The sequence below is a fragment of the Camelina sativa genome, chromosome 3 (assembly GCF_030686135.1).
Source record: "Camelina sativa cultivar CO46 ecotype springtype chromosome 3, ASM3068613v1".
Lineage (NCBI taxonomy): Eukaryota > Viridiplantae > Streptophyta > Magnoliopsida > Brassicales > Brassicaceae > Camelina > Camelina sativa.
This window is the reverse complement of record NC_141882.1, coordinates 3,894,361-3,910,579: the sequence shown is the minus strand read 5'-3', so window position 1 is coordinate 3,910,579 and position 16,219 is coordinate 3,894,361. Positions and strand designations below refer to the sequence as shown.

At 36.0% G+C, this 16,219-nt stretch overlaps 2 protein-coding genes across 8 annotated transcripts; one reads left to right on the top strand and one right to left on the bottom strand.

The window, feature by feature from the left end:
* The first annotated feature begins 3,300 nt into the window (after nucleotides 1-3,300).
* On the top strand, nucleotides 3,301-4,342 carry LOC104768434 (uncharacterized). Its single transcript, XM_010492427.3, has one exon. The coding sequence runs from the start codon at nucleotides 3,714-3,716 to the stop codon at nucleotides 4,215-4,217; it is 504 nt and encodes a 167-aa protein (XP_010490729.1). The 5' UTR covers nucleotides 3,301-3,713; the 3' UTR covers nucleotides 4,218-4,342.
* A 914-nt stretch (nucleotides 4,343-5,256) lies between these two features.
* Nucleotides 5,257-16,012, bottom strand: LOC104768424 (calcium-transporting ATPase 3, endoplasmic reticulum-type). Of its 7 annotated transcripts, none has more exons than XR_015588537.1 (34): nucleotides 15,561-16,012; nucleotides 15,291-15,341; nucleotides 15,124-15,157; nucleotides 14,628-14,645; nucleotides 14,389-14,525; nucleotides 13,970-14,044; nucleotides 13,748-13,793; nucleotides 13,332-13,391; nucleotides 13,148-13,228; nucleotides 12,927-13,012; nucleotides 12,616-12,717; nucleotides 12,265-12,318; nucleotides 11,892-11,993; nucleotides 11,504-11,562; nucleotides 11,065-11,209; nucleotides 10,607-10,714; nucleotides 10,258-10,410; nucleotides 9,978-10,082; nucleotides 9,351-9,547; nucleotides 9,088-9,192; nucleotides 8,882-8,980; nucleotides 8,657-8,802; nucleotides 8,483-8,540; nucleotides 8,201-8,293; nucleotides 7,753-7,832; nucleotides 7,466-7,597; nucleotides 7,234-7,335; nucleotides 6,906-6,960; nucleotides 6,735-6,820; nucleotides 6,449-6,597; nucleotides 6,132-6,237; nucleotides 5,991-6,044; nucleotides 5,712-5,757; nucleotides 5,257-5,593 (listed from the first exon to the last, which is right to left on the bottom strand). XR_015588537.1 is itself a non-coding variant. In XM_010492418.3 (34 exons), exons 1-34 carry the CDS (start codon nucleotides 15,591-15,593, stop codon nucleotides 5,529-5,531), a joined length of 2,997 nt encoding a protein of 998 aa, XP_010490720.1. In that variant the 5' UTR covers nucleotides 15,594-16,012; the 3' UTR covers nucleotides 5,257-5,528. The 7 variants fall into 7 exon arrangements, 1 of the variants encoding a protein (XP_010490720.1); XR_015588536.1 differs by having other exon boundaries at nucleotides 6,730-6,820; nucleotides 7,753-7,803; XR_015588535.1 differs by having other exon boundaries at nucleotides 7,753-7,803.
* Between the last annotated feature and the right edge of the window lie 207 nt (nucleotides 16,013-16,219).

The following is a 16,219-nucleotide window of genomic DNA, read 5'->3' as shown; positions in this document are numbered from 1 at the left end:
TCGGTTTGATTGGATAACGAACCGTCCACAATAACGAACCTTATGGGAATCTTCCCACCATTTTTGTTTTTAATGATATCGATTTGTGCTACCGGACAAGTGGACATGTTGATTTTAATAGACAAGAACTTTGTGTGGCAATGTAAGTTTTGGATTATTATGGAACTGGCATTAGATGATTTGGTGCTATTTTGCTCAACACATATCAGACTGTTTTTTTTTTTTTCTTATTTTCTTTTCATATATTGTGATAAATCAAAAACATCACAATAGCTTTTTGCCATTTGTTTCTAACAAAATACATTTGTTTTATTATTATCTATTTATTCAGTAGATTTTGTTTTTTTCCCCCTACTTGTTTATTTTGTCAAAAACTTTGAAAACGATATAAATACTTCACATTGATACCAAAAAAAAATGCATCACATTAGTTAATTAGTTAAATTTAAACATGTATGGCACTTCAGTTCAATACTACTCCTTAGTTTTTTTAGTTGTTATTCTAGAGTAAAACCTTTTTGTTTTAAAACACTTATTGTTTTAGATTTCTAATATATATGTTTGATAAAAATATCAATTTTATTTTAATTATTTTAATTTCTTAACTAATAAAACAAAATTCAAAATATATTAAAAGAAATGTAAAATAGAAAATTAAGTTATTTTCTTAATATGTATGAAAAACCTTAAACGGCAATTAATTTAAAACGGATGAAGTAAGTTTGTTTTTTTAGCTATTATTAGGTTGGGCCAAACAACAAATTAAAAGTTTAATGGGTAGAATTCACTTTCAAAAGCTCACTTATATAAGGGATTGCCCAAACTTGAAAGCTATTTTAGATCTAGGCATCTAGGAGTACCTTGAAAATCTAATCGTAGAAGTCATCTTCAAAATCCCCATACGACATACGTCATGTCGTGCTACCTTATACCCAAAGCCATCATCTCCAAGCTAACTAGTGCGATTGCCAATTTTTGGTGGAGTAACAAAGCGAAAAGTAAACGCCTACATTGGGTGTCGTGGGAGGAGGTGTGTTTCCCACTATCAGACGGAGGTCTAGGATTCAGAAAATTAGAAGACTTTAATCTGGCGCTTCTGGCAAAACAATTGTGGAGACTACTTCGATTCCCTGATTCTCTCCTTTGTCGAGTACTTAAAAGGAGATATTTCAGATACAGTAGCCCTCTTGACATTCAAGTGTCAAATCGGCCTTCTTATGGCTGGCGGAGTCTGCTCGCGGCAAAACATGTGCTAAAGTCTGGCATTCATAAAACTATAAACTCGGGCTTCAATACGTGTATATGGGCGGTGCCTTGGATCCCTGATTCCCCAGCACGCCCACCTAAGGGACTTACTGATGAAAGGAACCCCTTGGTATATGTCAATACTTTGATTGATTTTAATACCAAGACATGGATATCTGATAGTCTCAAGGAACTTTTTCCCCCAGAAGAAATTACCCTTATATTAGGGATAAAACCGAGCCTCAGGGCATCGAGAGATGGATATTCCTGGACTTTGACAAAGTCTGGTAACTACACTGTTAAATCTGGATATGAAGCCGCGAGAGCTCTCTCTCGTCCGACTTGCGACCACCCTGTTCAGGGGCCTAGTGTCACGACACTAAAGGCGCAAGCATGGAAACTAAAAACTTCACGAAAGCTTAAGCATTTCGTATGGCAAACTGTGACTGGATGCCTTGCAACCTGTCAACGACTTTACTATCGCCATATTGGTAGAGATAAAGACTGTCCCAGATGTGGAGCGGAGGAGAAATTTATCAATCATATGCTCTTCGAGTGTCCCCCAGCTCGACAAGTGTGGGCCTTATCGCCAATACCATCCCCGCAAATGGTATTCCCATCATCATCCATATATAGTAATTTGGATTTTCTGTATGGGTCAGATAAAGATTTTGGTGCAGCAGAGCAAAATCTGAGAATGTTTTCTTGGGTGATGTGGTACATTTGGAAAACACGAAACAAAAAGTTGTATGAGAATATTTCAGAATCTCCATATGAGACTCATACCTGGGCTGATAAGCTTGCGAAATGTGCAAGAACGTGTGGGTTCTGCTTTTGATGTAAGTTTATCAGTACCCAATTGGCTTTCTCTCGAAGAAAACCACATCCGACAAACTATTGTATAGGGTTTGACCGACAAAAAAAAAAGTCATCTTCAAAATCTAGTTTTCAGGTTATATAAGCCGTTTACTAATTCTTCTCCTTTACGCTGTGATGTTTTAATAATAGGTATTTCTTTGAAAACATGTCATTTGATAGTTACTCATGTGGAATCTTATCATCTACTGTATTTGATTAATAATTAAAAAAAAACGAATAGGCATAAATAATTGATAGTATATTAATAGTTGTTTCTGGAAGCTTTGATAGTTCTACTTCCGACATGGCTCCACATGTTGTTCTTATCTAATTCTATCAGAAGAGAAGAGAAGAGATGTATTCTTTTCTAATGCTATGTGCCTCATACCTACAAAAGTCCAAACCCACCAAATGTTTTTCTCCCACGCTTCCTTATTTCTGTGTCCGCACCACGTTTTCAATTTTTTGACTACTAGTTAAATTAAATATAGGGATTTAGAAGTTTCTATTTATAGAACTAGAAGTAACAAAATATTTTACCGAAGACAGGTATCGTAGTAGGGGAAATCAAACAAAGTCTGCAGTTTGACGTGAGTACTTGTCAAAAGTTGTAACCATCTTATCTCTTTAAAGTAAGAATCATTAGCTAAAATGGCTGATGCCTGATGATGATACATCTAAACAGAATCAAAAAATTCATTGACCCAAATCCAAATAAAATCAATTTTAGCAAATATTACACGTAAGGTCGTTAGGAACACTTCTAAAATATAAATCGATGATCTCTTCGGTTTTTATTTTTCTTTTGTTAATAATGGGTTTCAGTCTTCAGTCAATAATTGAAGAGAATGTATTTTAATTATACCTTACCATATAACTTAAACAAGAAAAAAAATTAAAGAACGACATAATAAACTAAACATGTTCGACATACAAACTATTCTTATATATTTTTCCACGTATAGACGACAGATCCACAACCTTGACTAATCCCGTACATTCAGGCTTTGACATTCTGTATTTTTTTGACATTTAAATTTTGAACAAAGAAAAACAATAAACGCGAGAAAATCGAAGGCGGCGTAAATCACTACATGGTTATGATGAGTCTTATGACTTATCCAATAGGTAAATAAATTTGTATTCATTTGATCAACTCATATAAACCTCTGGTTGAAAATATTTATATGTGATGATGCAGTAGCTAGTAATATAAGTGGAAACTATATAAATTATGTGATAACTTAAAGTCGAATCAATGTTTCAATCAAATTCTATGTTATTATTCGTTTCGACCGACGGGACCTTCGTCGAGTACTGCTCCCTCCAACACTCTCTTTCGACTATTTTATTTTCGTAAAACCAACCATCCTTTAAAATGATTAACCTCTAAACAAATCCTTAAAGTCACGTTTGATTCTCTCAATTATTTTCCTCCTTTAACACTCTTTTATAAGTTTATTACTTTATTATTATTTAAAAAAATAAATCAACATTGAAAACCCCTTAAAACCACATCACACTCCAAAAACCCATCATTCAAACAAAGACAAAAACAAAAACCATTTTACTAACAAAAAAAACTAAAAAAGAAAAAGAAAACAGAGAGCATGAAACAAAACCAGAACAAGTTCTTGAGGATAATCTCAACGCCTCTTCGAGCTTTAGGCAAGGCACGTGATCTTTACGTGAGAAGCATCACCGGTTGTGCAGCTAAGACTCACTATTCCTCCTCCGCCTCAGTCTCAGCTTCTTTTGGTAGGAGCCGGAGCTCCTCCTCCGCCGCCTTCTCATCCTCCGCGTCTTCCCGGAGAACCACAGATTTCGGGATAGATGAAGATTACAGCGAGCTAGTGAGAGCAGCGTCGGTAAGGAGTTTAGGGCACAAGAGTGAGATAGACATGTTGATACAAGAGAAGCTGCAGCAGCAGAAGCAACAGAGGCAAGGAGGAGGGTTGCCTAAGAGCTCGAGCGTTGGGATGGCGAGGATAGAGGAAGATGAAGAAGCAGAGGAAGGATCTGTGAATCCCAAGATGAAGAAGGCTAAGAAAGTCTCTGATCTTTTGTATCCTCGTAGCAAATCCTACGCTGTTACTAGCAGCCCTAAATTGTAATTTCTTCTTCTTGATTTTAATTAGTATCTTTTGTGGATTGATTTATCATTTTTTTATAGCTCCCTTTTGTGCTTCGTGAATAATGATATTAGAAGTAGCTAAACCTACTCTCGCTTCAACTCTTATTTTGGTTCAATTCGTAAGGTTTAAACTTTAAAAGTTTTAGCTTTCATTGATGTACGTAAAACCTTAAATATCTAAAAGTATATATGGATATAATATTCGATCTTATTACTTAAGCGTGGATTTAATTCCACAGGGGTACTAGTTTTACTAATTTTCTTGCCTTTGTTAATTCATGACTTCACATATCAGTATTTGGTGGTACTAGGTAGAATAATTGTGTGGAGATTTACAATTCTCGTAACTTATTATTAATTAATTGATCTCATAAAGTTATTTTTAGGTAAATTTTCAGAATTTTGTTTTGGTGTATGTATATGCATCTCAATCAGTTTTCGGATTTATCATTGTCACTGATAAAGTTGTTTTTTTTAGATATGATTATTGAATATTATATGTAAGGAAAGCATTGTCCTTTACCACTAAATCACGGAAAGCTTATATGAATCATCGAAGTTTGTAATCTTATCTTTCGTGTTTTTTTTATATATAAATATCATTGTTGTCTTGTCCACTGGCCACTGCCAAACGAAATCTACTTTACCTAATCAGAAGTATAGTACATACTATGATATAGGGCTGCTCCACTGTTAAAATAATGCTTTTCTTTAGTTAATCGGAGTATCTACAAATCTGCAAAATACACTGAATCAAGCTACCTCAGGTTTTTCTCGATTTTAAAATAGAATTATCTTCTTTTCATTTCGTTGCGAGTTTGTGACATGATTTCGAAGTGTCATTTAACAACTCAATATCCTTGTTCCTAGGACGAGCTTAAATGGGACTCGAGAGACTGAATACACCAACATAGATGGAATATTCTAAGGATTAAATAGCTCAGTCCTAGATATTCTAATCCCCGCCCTTATTTAATTGTTCATCTATCGGCAAATACCAAAAAAATCTGCGAATCACCTTTTGAAGTTGTAAATGTTAGAATTTTCGATTCACTTGGAGAAGAGCATATGATGACACAGAGCAGTAGTCATTGATTTGAAGTAAGAATACAGTAAAATTTGGTACAAAAGACAATCAAAAGCGATAGAGTTTTATGGTTTATGGTGTTGGAGCTTTTTTGGATTGCATTAGAGTCTCCAAAGATTCCCTTCTCTGTGGGCTGTTGTATCTATAAAGCCAAAAAAACTATGTATAGCGGTTGAAGAAAAAACCATCTCTTGTTTTCTTATCCTACTTGTCACGCCGGTCCTTGGGGAGTAAATCAGCCTTCCTCAATCTGAACCTGAATCTCAGGCCTACATTAAGAACACATCAGAGTCAGGAACTATACTATTAGAACATCTGATTTACTTTTAATTCAGTTGACACGATAGGCGGTCTTAAAAACTGCTGAAAAAGCATAGTGAGCATTACCAGTATTTCTAGAGAGGAACTTCAGAAGCTCATCGATGATGATTACCTGCAGTATTTACAGAAATATTCTAGTAAACTAATCTTTTTTTAGGAATTTAGTTTCTTCTAAAAATATTATCTCAGCTGAGAGATCCGCCCACTGTCATGCTTTTCCTTAACAAATTTGCATCCATATGAGAGAACTAAGGTGGTAAATGGTAATGTTCGATTCCAGCGTGAGGTTTTTTTAAAGAGTTCTACTAGACTATTCAGAATAAGAAAAAAGTGAAAAAAACTTACTGGAAACGAAAGATACAGAACGGCAGTCCATTCGGCCCAGGACAAAGGTGTGACCTATATAAAGAAGTGAACATGAGAATGAAAAGAAGAAAACCGGTACGCCAGTTTTTGTACAAGGTTGTCGGAGGAGGAGAAACATACAGAAAATAAGACTGCCAGTGGATGAACATATAATATTAGCATGTGCAGAAGCATCGTCAGGATAATTGATCCAACAAGCCATAAATTAGTCCTTGGGGTTATAACCCTGCAATCACATAGGCAAACTCCTCAAATATTGCCTAACCCAATGTTAGTTTCGTGGATGACACTCCACCACTTATAGTCTATACAACGGGATTATATTGTGTAGCATAGTTAAGAATTCCTAATGCAGTACATTATATGATGCTAGCGAATCATAACAGAAATAAGTCGATAACAAGGAAAGAAGGAAAGAAAGAAGAAGCTAGGCTTACAGAAGGGATTGATTTTCGCTGAGGTTATTTAGAGCATTAAACATCTCGACAACAACAAGTACTGTCATAGCCACAGTAGATGGATGCCGATCCTCAAATATGCTGCAGGGATAAGTTGTCTCTCTAAGTGCACACGTTTCAAAGTTCATCTGAAATGAGATTATTCATTCTATAAGTGATAATAACGTTGGATATGAGTCGTTTGATCAGCAACTTCGAAAATGTGGAGGTTGACACACATGAATGATGAAATAATCTGAAAGATGTAGCTGGAGATAAACCTAACCAGTTCACTGTAAGTCAGTTTGGGACCACCCTCAGAGTAAACAAACCACCATATAAAGCCAGCAACAGTTGCCAGTCCAACATAAACTGTAAAGAATGAAAAAAAAAATCAGGCAGATAGGTCGTACAGATGATTAGGATAAGTTACAGAGCCAACATTTTTTTAGCTTACCTCCGATAACCAAATAGCGGAAGAATAACCACCCAGTGACCACTGCTTCACCAACCTAGAATTCAACAACCGTCAGAACAATAATGAAGAAAAAAGGTCTGAGTAGTGGAAAGAAAGGCACACTACAAGCATAGTGGAAAGAAAGGCACACTACAAGCATACGACTGAGAAGTTCTAATTCCCTACTTCAAGTTAAATGACAAAGCCTACGCACCATCATCATTAAAATCCATAATATTTGTAACGGTCAAAGAGAGATGAAAAGCATCATAAAACCTAATACATAAGCAGTGAATTCATAGAGATACTGTCCAGTTACAGCTGCTACCTTTCGAGGTTTTGCCTTCATAACATCGGAATCTTGTTTGTTAAAGCCAATGGCAGTGGCAGGCAATCCATCGGTTACCAAATTGACCCACAGAAGTTGAACCTACAATTGTTTACCATAACAATCATAGACTTAGAAAAGCTTACTAACAGTAAAAGACTATCACAAAGTGATGCAATTGGACTGACGAAATAAAGACTACAAAAGCTACTTCCACGCTAGACAAACTCACAGGTGCCAAGGTATCAGGGATTCCCAGTACAGCTGCAACAAATATACAGACCACTTCCCCTATATTTGAAGAGATCATGTATCTAATGAATTGCTTCGTGTTATTATATATAGCCCTTCCTTCTGCAACAGCCTATCAAGAAGCGTTAATTTATATCAGACTGGGGAGAAGAAAGGTCAACTAAGATTTGCATAATTTGATAAATGTGATATATGAATATCTGAAGTGTATGCCAGAATCAAGCACAAAGGAAAAACTCTAAGAAAAATATAAGGAAGCAAACATACCGCAACAATTGAAGCAAAATTATCATCAGCCAAAACCATATCCGAAGCACTCTAGAAATCAGAGCAATGTGAGAAAAATTCTGTTAAACGGAGCATGGAAATATGAACCCTTGGTAAGCCAGTTTATTGAAAAAAGGAACAGTCCCGTATAAGTAGCTTAACCAGTCTGCAGTCGCATTGCATTGTATACTATTGCACAAGCAATAACCAGAAACTTATTCACTATATTTTCGTTTCGATTGCAACTTAAGGATGAAAGATAACGACTGCGTACGGACCCCATAATTGGAGGACATGATTACCATGCCCGAAGAGAGCACGGTAAAAGCACATGGACAAGATATAATGGATAGTATTTAAAAATGATGAAAAGTTTGAATAATACAACAAAATCAAGTGACACTGGAATACATGATACTAACTGAAAGCAAACACTAGGTATATATACCTTTGCTACAGCTGTTCCAGAACCCATGGCTATCCCAATGTCAGCTTTCTTTAATGCAGGAGCATCATTGACGCCATCACCAGTCATTGCCACCTAGGAGAATAAGGTTCATGAGTGCGACAGACAGTAAAATCAAGAACTCTATTTTTTTAATAAGTGAATAAATTACAAGCTTGACATGTTGAAACAAAGCCATGAATACAAAATAAGAATGCATGTGTACTGAATAGCAGATAAAACGAAGAAGTGTAATGAATGAAAACTTAGTGACCAGGGAATTACCACTTCATTTTGGTTCTGTAGGGCTTCAACAAGCATCCTTTTGTGGGAAGGTTCAACCCTACACAATAAGAAAAGCAGTTGAAAATTCTAGTTTCTATAAATACATGTGATAACTAAACATTCAGTTCCATGATTCTTAAATACTATCAATAACATGAATACAGGAACAGATACCTGGAAAAAAGTGTCATCCGTCGCAATGCTAGAGTTTGCTGCACAGCTGGAAGCCTTTCAAATTCAGAAGCGGTGTAGGACATACCAGAAAAGTCGCCCAGATTGTCAAAAGCCCCTATTTTTCTACATAGTGACTCTGCTGTGGACTGAAGTGTCATGCTAATCAGAATAAATACAAGAATAGATGGAGACAATAAAAAAACCGCAAGATCAGTTTTCCAGTACCTTGTTATCCCCAGTAACAACTATAACACGTATCCCAGCAGTCATACATGCAAGCATAGCATCTCTCACTTCTTCTCTTGGTGGATCAAGCATTCCCACCTTCAAAGAAAGCACAAGATGAGCCAGTCCTCAACAGTAAACGGAAAATGGTGAATGTTTAGTAAACCGAATTGAATCCATCATATTTGAGAGAAAGGCGTACCAACCCAATAAACGTCAGGTCGTTCTCGTTATCACAGGAAATAGATTGTAGACCCTGGGGTACGGTTTTAAATGCTAATGCTAAGCATCTCAACGTTTCATCGCCAAAACTGTTGCAGATACACATGGTTAGAAAATGAAACAACCACTTTGTTCAAACCGTTAACAGAAAAATTATTATTAGTATTGAAAACACAAGCATAGAAAGATAACATTACAAGTCATATGTAAATGAAATCAATATGTATTAAACGAATTGATGTCTAACCTGAGGAACCTCGATTCAAGCTCTGAGCGGGCAGCAGCAGTTAGAGGAACAACAGAACCATCACTGTTGCAGAGAAGTTTAGAACACCTAGCTATTATACTCTCTGGAGCACCCTTTGAGAACATTACATCCATTTGCTTATGGCTACATAGAACGCTCATCATTTTACGGTCACGTGTAAACTCCAAAACATAAACCTGTATGGATTTATGATAAAGATGATATTCAATTACTCAGACTAAGTTACAATGAATTATGTAAAACATAATGTTCCCAGGTCAATATTAACTTCTAATTATACTGGTGCTCTTAATATAGCTATCTAGTGCAGAAGGAAGCCCTCATATAGTTTTACTCAGGAAGTTATGAGCTTCTTCTGGAGCTCAACATAGACAAAAACAGTGTGAAATGCATTGACTACTACAAATTCAGGGTATCGTATTTCTCAATTTCATAGTGTCCAGAAAACTCCAGGAGCAATTAAGTATACATGGAAAAAACAAAGATGGCCAGTAAAACTAGTATAAAAATTACGTAGTCCAACTTTGGTTCTTCTTTCTTCTCAGTTAAAGGCATGAATAATGATGGTCAACGTAACAAAATAGTATAGTTTTAATAGAGTCACACCTTTTTAAATTGGTTTTCCCAATAATGGTTGCAATATGATGCACGTTCATGCTTGCTCAACATGTTTAGAGCAGAAGGCATTGAATCAAAACCAGGGAGCCCAACCTAAGAAATAAGAAACAGAAGTAACTTGGTTTGTCAATCAGATATTCTAGACTTAGTAAGATATGATGATAAACAATATGACCCCGCAGATGGTCACTCAAGTCTATAGAGAAATAATCTATTATGTTCCACGATTTTTCTTGTTGTGGAAACAAAATTTCACAGAAATACAAACCTTTTCTGCAAGAACTCGAAGAGCAACTTCAGTTGACTCTCCAATTTTTTCATAAGAATCCTTATCTGGATTGTATTGCAAAATGGAGTCGTTGCAGAGTGATGAACACATTGCTAAATGATGAAGGCAAGGTGACTGAGCAGGTAAGTCAAGCTGCAAAACAAGTGAACATCTAATCTTAAGAATGTTGTGTGTAGTGACAAGGCATGTACATCTAATCAACCTGTCCGTGCTTACTTGCATGGTAACAATTTGTGAGTATGTAGGTAAACTACTACCAGTCACCCACAAAAGTGTCGTGTATGATATAGTTGCTTACTACATAGTCCAGAAGAGCAGAAATAAGTACCTGCAGCCCATTGCTGTCAAAGACCGTCCCTTCTGGCGCATAAGTTGTCCCACTAACACTGAATTCATTAATCATAGGACCATGCTCTGCAGATTGAACTACACATATCTGACATACAAGCAGAAGAGTAAGACTATTAAAATGTTAGCATTTGAGACAACACAATGAGAAACTCCATACGCAAGATTGTAATTACTGCAATTTGTTATTCACAAAATCACAAGATCTACTAGCGAAATTGTTAATCCATCCTAATCAGACCTGAAGCTCTATTTAATAACTTCCCAGATGTGCAAAATTGCAAAAATATATGGTCATGTCATGTGTATGAACTACATTGCCAAGATATTCGCATACAAGATAAGCGTAGAGACAATTCATATGGAAAACTGCAAGTGGCAGATACCAGTTAGAGTTAACACTTAAAAGGCTTGAGCACGGGAGATTAAAATGCTAACCTTAGACACCGACATCATATTGGTTGTCAATGTTCCAGTCTTGTCACTGCAAATTACAGTAGTGCACCCAAGCGTCTCGACAGATGGCAACGACCGTACAATAGCATTCAAACGAGCCATTTTCTTTGTTCCAAGAGCTAAACACCTAGATACCAAAAGCATCATAACATATTTAAGCAACAATATTATAACCCAAGAGTAGCCTCCTAACGTAGAAAATTACTTTTTCAAAGTATTTTGGACTCATTCGACACTAGAATGGCCTGAACTTGAAATAAAACTGTCACTTGATCACAAGAACCACCTACTGTACTTTCTGGGAAACCCCTTGTTTCCAAGATATCACTAGCGTTCCACGGAAATCATCTTAAGTTTCGGCGATCATTTTCCTTTCTCATAATATTGCTATTTCCTAATAATGGAATTAGTGAACACTTACGTTGTAACAACAGCAGGAAGTCCTTCAGGAATAGCTGCAACAGCAAGGGCAACTGCAATCTGGGAAAATAAAAGCAAAAACAATCCTGTCACCAGACTTTAACATATTGTTCAACAGTTTAACAGGACGGTACATCCATCTTCAGTTATATCATATAAGCAAGGTTATAATCCACACATTTCAGAACGAAATTTTCAAAATAGGGACTTTCGATAAATAAATGTTGAAAGTCGTTTAGAAGGTTGATAATTCTCTGGGTATTTCTTTGAACTTGCATGCGTTCTTTTCTAGGGATAGAATGGAGACGCAATATAACCTTTGATAATATAGAAAGAGTGGAACACACAAAACTGACTATGTTTTAAACTAAGAATTTAAATTTCTTTACCTTAAAATAGTGAATTGCGCCTTTAAAAAATCCACCATGAGAAGGGTCACTGAAGTGACCGATGTTAACAACCCACACAAGTACACAAATCCCCGCAATAACCTATACAAATTAATAGATTAATATGTTTTGGGAGAATTTAAAGTTATATTGAGTAACGTATAATATCTGCAAGATGAAAATTAACTATATAATATCTGCAAGAGATCTCTGTCACACCAAGTCACTTGACAAATAATTTTTCTAATATGATTCATCACTTTTCCGACACAATTAAGAAATGCTAATAACTGATACAATTGGACATCCAAGTCAATTAAAGTGCCTCTTTGAAACGTTAAATCTTAAATTTTAAAAAGAAAAAAGCTGTCACCTTAGCCAAAAAGCTGCCAAACTCGTCCAACTTCTTTTTCAATGGAGTTGCCTCCTGTGACAATAGCATTTACAAGTAATAAGGAAAAGCCTAGTAGTTATAACGCACTTCAAAACAGATAGAAGAAAATCCAGATCGAATGCTGAAACTAGACTATAGTCACTATACAGCAGGATACTAGTCTACCGTGCCAAAAGTGCAAAAGTGATGAACAATTCAGTGGAGGAAATTTTTGTTAATCACAGGTACACTGTAACCTCTTTTTATAAGAGACTTCTGACCAGGAACTAAGCATATGAAAAGTGCAAATAGTGCATTTCCAGATAAAACGAAAGAATATTGATAGCTTACGTCATCTGTGTGCAACATAGAATCATGTATGCTTCCCATCGCGGTGTTTGAACCAACTCCAACGACAACAGCTCTCCCCCTACCCGCGACCACATCAGTTCCCTGGGAATCATATAATATTCTACCATATTAAACACACTCTAATGGTGAGAGAAAAGCACGACTACTACAGCTAGTTAAAGTGTAAGGATGAAATAGCATTAGATCTCTAGATAAATCAAATGACTAGGCAATAGTATTATACAGCCCTAAGAGGAAAAGTATTATACAGAAATTTGGACCTAGCTAATGCTATGAGTTATAACTCCTACCGAAAATAAAATATTTTTCTTGTCTTGATAGACAGCATTTGTTGTTAAAGTACAGTCAACATCTTTCTCCACAGAACAGCTTTCACCTGCAATTTCCGGGGAAAACAATTGGTAGTGAGAGCATGAATATAGTGTACTGTAAATGGTCATTTTGAATTTATTTACATAAAAAAAGATCAACTATTGTGGTTGAAAAGTTATGAGTAACACAGATGACATACCAGTTAGAATTGCTTGATCAACTCGAAAAGTATTGCTAGACATTTCAATCATCCTAAGGTCAGCTGGAATCTTACAGCCCACTGTTTAGTGCATTAAGAAAAGCAGATTTTAGAATTTAGCAAAAGTCTAACCCATTGCCACAAAATTGCAGTAAGATGGAATAGAAGTATAGAACAAATATACCAGTAATTTCAACAATGTCGCCTGGCACCAGCTCTGTTGCTGGTAGGATAGAGAAGCACCCTGCAATTATAATCAAGTTAACATGGAATGTCATCAACCTAGAGAGGACTTGCGGATATCCAACTACAACTGGAACAATGTTCCAAGCTAAAATAAAAGCAATAACGGAAGTGTGCAGAAAAAATTCAAAAACCAAGTCAATAGCTGTCATTTAAGACAACACAGGGAATCATGAGCATAAAAAAGAAGATTAGCTTGGCAGAAGAAAAGTTTGCTAAACAAGATACCCAAAGTGTCTGTGGAGGAGATGATCAGCAGTTTAAATTTTTGTTGTTGTAAGAAAAAACAACTGAAATAACAAGAAATGAGCGAGATAATTGCAGTAATAAAGATCGCTTGACATGTTATATCAGTACCATTTCGCATCACTGTAGCTATATTAGCTTGGTAGGCGCGTAGCTCCTACAACAGAACAAAAGAAGAACATGCAAGATAGATAAGCAATACAAACTTACAGCCAAAATAAATCTAAAATTAGCATAATCTTGTACTGCCCGGTATATATAAAAGTAATTGATTTCACGGATCTCTGATACATAACTGCGATGTAATCTTTTAAACCCTAGCATGATAACTACCTCAAGAGCCTTCTCAGCATTAGTCTCTGTGATTACCCCCACTGCCGCATTTGCAGCCAATATCAGCAGAATTACCTGTGATAGAATAGTAGATTCAGACACGGTTTGTGATACCAAAAAGAAGCTACACACGTGATATCTAGTATTATGGAACTCTTGGTCAAGGTGCATCATATAATAAATTAATGGAATCATATAACAAAACTAAATAGATATCATGATCATAAAAAAACTAGTCAGCTTGAAAAGATAAACATAAATAATTAAATTTCACAAAGACCATAGAGAAAGGAAACACGTTTATAAGTTTAAACTCCACCACAAAGAACCACTAGCCAGTTCAGTTTACCAGATAAAATCTTTAACAATCAAGCATTGTATGTGCCAGTGCGACTAGTAAAAAAGATGGTGCGACTTACAAAAGGCTCCAGAAATGCTGTCAAACCAGTCTCTCCATTGGCCAAAGCCAATAGGAAAGATACAATTGCAGCCACAATCAATATCTTGACAAGCAAATCATCAAATTGTTTCAGAACCAATTTCCAGAATGGAGTTCCTGCATTCAATTAAGAAGAAGAGAAGAAAAAATTGGCACATGTCAGAGGAGAACTCAACCCTCCTAGATAACATTATCAAAGACGGTTATAGACGAACTTACTTTTCTCTTCGGGCAGTACTGCAGATCATGTGAAGAAACATGCAAAAAAACATTAAAAGAAAATCAGAACTAAACAAGATAAATTTATAACAGTGTGTTTATTTTTTATCCTAAATGAAAAAAGGTATGCATTTTCCACTTATAGCCGACACTAGTTCCATAGAGGCCGAATTTTAAACGGACAGACAATCATATGCAGGAATTTCGACTGAAGGACACTCACACTGGGGAACAGTATTGCAATTCATGCGGACTGTACAAGCAAATGTAACAGAAAATATGTAGCGTGAGTATTTGACAAGTGATTTAGAATGCTAAAACTTATATAAATACATGCCAAAACTATAGTCTACAGCTCACTTAAATTCTTAATTGAAAAGACCAATAAACACCCTGTCATCACCATCTACCAGAAATCACCCTATTGTGTCCTTGAGTGATCCTTTATATGAACACCAAATTTAAGAAGTGCGAGTGTAGTAGAAGTAATACATACCATTCCTGCCATAAAGCCTAGAATGTTGAACAACCTACATAAACGGGGACAAAAAAAGACAAAAATTCAACATCATGGGTAGCTTCAAAGTGACTTAAGCAAGTTCAAGTTTCAAATTCCAATTCCTCCAACAATGAAGATCTCAATGAGGTTCTACAGGTTCATACCTGAGAATCAGAAAGACCCTTCGTTGGGTCTACCCCAAAGAAATCAAGCACCTGCCCAAACAACATACATAATACTATCAACACCTAAAATAGGCCTCAAAGACAAACACAAATTTACTTCCATCAAAGTCAAACAGTTGCCAAGAACATCATCAACGGTTCGTTGTCAACATATGCAATCGCAACCATATAAGTCAAATCTTACGCATTTCAAATCCGAAACCAAACTGTTAAAGAAGAGAAGATTAAGAGAAGTGAAATGCGAAGCACCTCTGAGACAGATCTAGCATAGGCGTCTTCCATGTTTGGAAGAAACCTAGGGTTTCTGAAATTTTTGGGGGATGAGAAATTTCCCAAAACGTGATTTGGGTGGCCGACGAAAGTGAGCTGAAATGTGAAAGACTAGAGAAGATGACAACAACTTGTAACGCCAGCTTCCATGAGCTTCTCCGTCCGATCGCGGAGTGTGAAAGTCAAGTGCTGAGTGAGAGAGAGACAACTTTAGATGAATTAGCGGGTAAGGCTTCCTCTCACACTCACGTCCCTACACGTGAGGCCCAACCCAATAAAAACGTATATATGATGACTTAATAATAAAACGTGATTATGGAACCATATGGTAATTTCGAGAGCCTCATATGGTTCAATCAACACTAAAATTTGTCTAAGTATGTACGCTAAGAGATTTCGCGTTATCTCTCTCATACGAATATGGGTTCCACACTTAGGGGGAGGTATTGGTTTGAGGATTTAAGAGAATTTTAATGACTTTAAAAGTTATGTAAAATATGTTGTTATTCAATTAAGACTTTCTAAAACTCTTTTAAAATTTGGTGTTATTAGTTGTGGATTTATAAAAAGTAATCTAAAATCTTGATAAATCTATTGTTATTGGATTAAGAGTTTTACAAAGTCATTAAAAGTTTTAT

Excerpts from the sequence above, each read along its gene's own strand:
- LOC104768424 (XM_010492418.3), bottom strand. The coding sequence starts at position 15,593 with ATGGAAGACGCCTATGCTAGATCTGTCTCAGAG. Across the intron at positions 10,083-10,257 it reads TTCGAGTTCTTGCAGAAAAG|GTTGGGCTCCCTGGTTTTGA; the intron begins GTTTGTATTTCT and ends CTTATTTCTTAG. Across the intron at positions 6,045-6,131 it reads CACTGGCAGTCTTATTTTCT|GTCACACCTTTGTCCTGGGC; the intron begins GTATGTTTCTCC and ends TTCTTTATATAG.
- LOC104768434 (XM_010492427.3), top strand. The coding sequence starts at position 3,714 with ATGAAACAAAACCAGAACAAGTTCTTGAGGATAATCTCAACGCCTCTT.